The sequence below is a fragment of the Eucyclogobius newberryi genome, unplaced genomic scaffold, assembly GCF_026437365.1.
Source record: "Eucyclogobius newberryi isolate DKJ021-1_F unplaced genomic scaffold, fEucNew1.0.hap1 SCAF_11, whole genome shotgun sequence".
Lineage (NCBI taxonomy): Eukaryota > Metazoa > Chordata > Actinopteri > Gobiiformes > Gobiidae > Eucyclogobius > Eucyclogobius newberryi.
Genome location: NW_027315735.1, coordinates 4,674,683 through 4,680,682, shown reverse-complemented (window position 1 = coordinate 4,680,682; position 6,000 = coordinate 4,674,683). Strand labels below are relative to the sequence as shown.

General features: G+C 48.4%; 1 protein-coding gene across 1 annotated transcript in view; it reads right to left on the bottom strand.

Moving 5' to 3' along the window:
* Positions 1–6,000, bottom strand: part of fat4 (FAT atypical cadherin 4) — a 177,541-nt gene that overhangs the window by 9,456 nt on the left and 162,085 nt on the right. The window contains exons 13-14 of the mRNA XM_072435070.1: positions 4,138–4,317; positions 3,081–3,205 (exon numbers count right to left, since the gene is read on the bottom strand). Coding sequence (XP_072291171.1) covers positions 3,081–3,205; positions 4,138–4,317 — 305 coding nt within the window. The remainder of the gene's footprint in view (positions 1–3,080; positions 3,206–4,137; positions 4,318–6,000) is intronic.

Genomic DNA, 6,000 nt, shown 5'->3' with positions numbered 1-6,000 from the left:
CTCTGGATGTGACAGAGGAGCTGCAGCTCTCTGGACGTGACAGAGGAGCTGCAGCTCTCTGGACGTAACGCAGGAGCTGCAGCTCTCTGGACGTGACGCAGGAGCTGCAGCTCTCTGGATGTGACAGAGGAGCTGCAGCTCTCTGGACGTGACAGAGGAGCTGCAGCTCTCTGGACGTGACGCAGGAGCTGCAGCTCTCTGGATGTGACGCAGGAGCTGCAGCTCTCTGGATGTGACAGAGGAGCTGCAGCTCTCTGGACCTGACGCAGGAGCTGCAGCTCTCTGGACCTGACGCAGGAGCTGCAGCTCTCTGGACGTGACGCAGGAGCTGCAGCTCTCTGGACGTGACGCAGGAGCTGCAGCTCTCTGGACGTGACAGAGGAGCTGCAGCTCTCTGGACGTGACAGAGGAGCTGCAGCTCTCTGGACGTGACAGAGGAGCTGCAGCTCTCTGGATGTGACACAGGAGCTGCAGCTCTCTGGACGTGACAGAGGCGCTGCAGCTCTCTGGATGTGACAGAGGAGCTGCAGCTCTCTGGACGTGACAGAGGAGCTGCAGCTCTCTGGACGTGACAGAGGAGCTGCAGCTCTCTGGATGTGACGCATGAGCTGCAGCTCTCTGGATGTGACGCATGAGCTGCAGCTCTCTGGATGTGACGCATGAGCTGCAGCTCTCTGGATGTGACGCAGGAGCTGCAGCTCTCTGGACGTGACAGAGGCGCTGCAGCTCTCTGGATGTGACAGAGGCGCTGCAGCTCTCTGGATGTGACAGAGGAGCTGCAGCTCTCTGGACGTGACAGAGGAGCTGCAGCTCTCTGGATGTGACACAGGAGCTGCAGCTCTCTGGACGTGACAGAGGCGCTGCAGCTCTCTGGATGTGACAGAGGAGCTGCAGCTCTCTGGACGTGACAGAGGAGCTGCAGCTCTCTGGACGTGACAGAGGAGCTGCAGCTCTCTGGATGTGACGCATGAGCTGCAGCTCTCTGGATGTGACGCAGGAGCTGCAGCTCTCTGGATGTGACAAAGGAGCTGCAGCTCTCTGGATGTGACGCAGGAGCTGCAGCTCTCTGGACGTGACAGAGGCGCTGCAGCTCTCTGGACGTGACAGAGGAGCTGCAGCTCTCTGGACGTGACGCAGGAGCTGCAGTTCTCTGGATGTGACGCAGGAGCTGCAGCTCTCTGGACGTGAGAGAGGAGCTGCAGCTCTCTGGATGTGACAGAGGCGCTGCAGCTCTCTGGATGTGACAGAGGAGCTGCAGCTCTCTGGACGTGACAGAGGAGCTGCAGCTCTCTGGATGTGACAGAGGAGCTGCAGCTCTCTGGACGTGACAGAGGAGCTGCAGCTCTCTGGATGTGACACAGGAGCTGCAGCTCTCTGGATGTGACAGAGGCGCTGCAGCTCTCTGGATGTGACAGAGGCGCTGCAGCTCTCTGGATGTGACAGAGGCGCTGCAGCTCTCTGGATGTGACAGAGGAGCTGCAGCTCTCTGGATGTGACAGAGGCGCTGCAGCTCTCTGGATGTGACAGAGGCGCTGCAGCTCTCTGGATGTGACAGAGGCGCTGCAGCTCTCTGGATGTGACAGAGGAGCTGCAGCTCTCTGGATGTGACAGAGGCGCTGCAGCTCTCTGGATGTGACAGAGGCGCTGCAGCTCTCTGGATGTGACTGAGGCGCTGCAGCTCTCTGGATGTGACAGAGGCGCTGCAGCTCTCTGGATGTGACAGAGGAGCTGCAGCTCTCTGGATGTGACAGAGGCGCTGCAGCTCTCTGGATGTGACAGAGGCGCTGCAGCTCTCTGGATGTGACAGAGGCGCTGCAGCTCTCTGGATGTGACAGAGGCGCTGCAGCTCTCTGGATGTGACAGAGGCGCTGCAGCTCTCTGGATGTGACAGAGGAGCTGCAGCAGATTAAATCCACTAAGGCTTTGATATTGCAGCAGTGTTTTCTTTCTTAAGATACTTTTTGTTGACTCATGAGAGAATAACTTCATAAATAATCATGATATAATAATCCTTAGTAAGTGCCATTTCAGCAAAGGCCTGACTTTTGTTGCAGACTTAACGGTTATTATCTATAATATCATGTCATTTCCCTCTCTCCATGGGGTTATTGTGTCTGTTTAATCCCTCCTTCAGCTCCAATGGACAAATGTTTTAAGAGCGACTTCTTCAGTTCCTCTGACACAGATCTGGTCATGACAGATCAGGAAAAACAATCCATCAGAACATGGAGGTCCAATGTTTCACCAGCTCCATCCTCAGGTCTAAAGCAACAGTCAGAGTTCATAACTGATGTATTAGAGGCAAATATGACAGGTAAATATGACAGGTAAATATGACAGGTGAGAGTTCACACCTTTAAGTAGTTCAATAGACTAAACTAACAACAGTTATTCATAACTGCAGTCCAAACGTTTGTCATCGAGAGCCACATGTTGTATATAGGTCACGCACACATGTGCTCAATCCCACGAATCATTTTAAAAGTTGCATTTTGAAGTTTTAAAAAGCAAAATTAAATCTCAGAATCTTAAACATCAGCTCTGTCTAACCCCAAAGTGTTACTTAAAGTAAAAAGAACCTCTCAGGACAATGTATTGTTTGTCTATGTGAAGCGTCTTGAAGAGCGGCCCTAGTGCTGCGCGGTGGCCGAGTGGTTAATGTGACAGCACATATGCCAAACCCCATGTGCAGCCGACTGCAGCGTCGTGAGTTTTATGTATTATTACTATTGGTAATATAACATGGGCTAATTCAGGAGGAGGGCAGAGGGCGGATTGAAATTGGCCTGAGAGCCTCATTTGGCCCCGGGGCCATAGTGTGGACACTCCTCCTCCTACTGTAAGGTGCTAGTTTCAGTGTAGTTAGCTCCTCCCTTCAGACAGATGTATATGACAGTGAAACTACGTGGATGATGGCAAAACATATTCACTCTTAAAACATTTGTTGAGAGTTCAGTTTTCTTTTGCTCTGGTTTTGTATAAAAGCTGTTTATCCTGTATTTGAGGCAAAGACTTTATGAAATGTGATTCTTTGTCTTAATCAATATGCGATTGTTATACAGCGTTTTTTTCAGACATACATTTCTCACAGAATTTGCCCGTGAATCCGTCCACACACTGGCACTGCTGCCAGGACCAGTGATCCAAACAGGTGCCCCCGTGTCGGCAGGGATTGGCAGTGCAGGCTCCCTCAAGTCTCGGACATCTACAGACAAAACACAAAAGACAAAATAAGACAGTTTGACAAGTCAGACACTACGGGGGGTCCAGCCAAAGAGACTGAGCAGCAGATGAGAAGTGATTTCTTTTTGCTGTAATAGCAGCAATAGGATTAGCATATTAAAAGGGTCCTCGCCTCACTATTCACCCAGACTGAAAAAAAATGTCCAAATTCTGGTCTCCCTCGTCAAAGAAATCTGCCATGTATGTAAAAAACATCTTTTGAGGAGGTCTCCATAGGTTTTGAGAGTGTGAACAAACGTCCCCCAGTGAGAAGGTTCCAGAGGGCAGAGGGTCAGGGCCCCGAGGCCCCGAGAGGGCAATACTGCATCAGGGATACATGGCCCATAGGGCTCAAAAAGAATACAAACTGTGGAAAATGTATATAAAAATGTACTTTTTTTTGTCTAGAATAACATTTATCAAGAAAAAGCGAAAGAAGATAAAATACTACTGACAATATCCATCACTCACTATGGTCAGTTGGTAGATTATACACTTAGAACCGGACAATAAGTTGCACTTTTTTACATAGTTTTGGCCGGACTTATACTCCAGAGCGACTTATATGTGACATTATTCTTTATTTTCAATGTCGATTATTTTCACAGTGAGACCCGCTAGAGGGCGCTCTAGGCTCTAAGCGACGCAGAAGAAGAATCTGCTGTGACACAGAGGAAGAAGTATTCAATGGATTTAGTGATTTGTGGTAAAACTGATGCTGTGGTCTTGGATTTTAGCAAATTAATTTTCCCAAAAATGCGACTTATACTCCAGTGCAATTTATATATGTTTTTTACTTTTTCTGCTGGTGCGACTTACACTCCGGCGCAACTTAAAGTCCTGAAAACACAGTAAATCAAACTGTATTTGACCCCTTTCATCAATGCAAAGTCTATAATGGTCAGTATTACAAACCTGTCCAGTATTCCCCGCGATGCCAGCGCCTGACTGGGCTCCAGCGGGCGCCCGTTCACCGCAAACTCCATGATGCATCCCACAAAGTCGTGCGACGCCACCTGACCCCGGCGATGGAGGATGGTCTCTATGGAGCGGACACCCCCCACCGACAGTCTGTTGGGCTGCACATCCAGAATCCTACGGGGGGGAAAACAAACACGCACACAAGGGAATGTATAAGCCACAAGTCTGCACAGAGGTATTCACACACAGCCAAGCTTACATACGAGACACCGCGGGTCACCGGGTTTCACTGCACCATGGTCCCGGGACCCTTGCAAAATAAACGTTCAGACCTCGGCGGGGCCCTCCCTCATCTGCCAAACCCATCTCCCGTTCTCAGCTCAGGTTTTTTCCCCCCATAAGGACGCGCTCTCGGACGGATCCTCTGAGTGTAAAAGCAGCGAGGTCGGGCTAATTAAATGAACATTTACATGATATATATATTTACAACAGATGACTTCACTGCAGTTCTAGGTCATGGGCGTCATCATGGGGAAGGTATGTGCAAAATGTGTGCAATTTAAGGCAATTAGCTGCGTAGAGACACTTATGGTAGAACGGCTGAGAGACTGTTTGAGCGAGAATGGACAGATGGTAGAAATGTTAAGTGCGTTAAACATTTTCAAGATGTACCGCGGACAAGGTATGGGGGATTCCTGAAATATTCTACTTTTCAGACACCAGACTTTTACTCCTAATTGAGTTGTCCAATCTTTTTTTAACAACGATAGCAGTTCTCTTTAGTTAGTCATGATTATTGTGACAACTGTAGCAATATTCATGATTGTTGGCACTTTGACCAATGTGTTGTGGGATGAATTGAAGTGGTCCTAGAGTTGAAAGAAGAGATGTAACGTGGCACCCGGAGACGTGAACCCTAAGACATTGCGAGTGTGCGTGAATTCCAGTCCAGTCTGACTATGCTTCCTGTAGAGCAGTGGTCCCCAAACTTTTTGACTCAAGGGCCACATTGGGTTCTAAAATTTGGCCGAGGGGCCGGGCCAGGAAAATATGGTGTGTTTGTGTGAACTAATGAATTACTATAAATTACATGCAAGATTTGACCTGTAACTTATAACAAAGCAACAAATCCAAGGCTCAATGTACAAATTGTTTTCCAAATGCATTAAATAATGATTAATTATCTACTGTCTTCTACTGTCCACAAGAGTCTTTTACTGTCCACAAGAGTCTTCTACTGTCCACAAGAGTCTTCTACTGGCCCCGGTGGCCGTTTGTGGTGAATTTTATTTTCTGCGCGCCATAGATTTTCTTGTGCGCGCACTAAGTGCGAGCAGTGCACTATGTGGAGCAGTGCGCAGGGCCATCTCTTGAGGAAATGTGGGCATTACAGGCGAAAGGTAAAATGAACGGCCAGCCACAGTATCGTGAGTTGAATCCCGACTCCGACATTTGCTGCATGTCCTCCTTTCTCTCTCATCATTCCCCTTCCTTTCTTTCTCATTCCATCTACTGACTAATAAAGCCTGCAGGCTTTTTTAGAATTTTAATATAACTTGGACAAGCTTGGCGGGCCGGATTTAAAGGCCCAACGGGCCGGATGTGGCCCGGGGGCCGTAGTTTGGGGACCACTGCTAAGAGTTGAGCTGGCAGTGGATGCTATTTTCTACCACAACTTGCATTTCTACTTCAGATTCATACTTTTGAAGTAATGGTACAATTTTTACTTTTACAGATTTTGGCTGCTATGAAAAATAGTTTTGCACCAACAGTAGAAAGAGGGTCACAAAATCAGGTTAATGTGTGTTCTTTCTTGGGCGAATTATAATAAAAAATGACAACATTGAAAATGAAAAT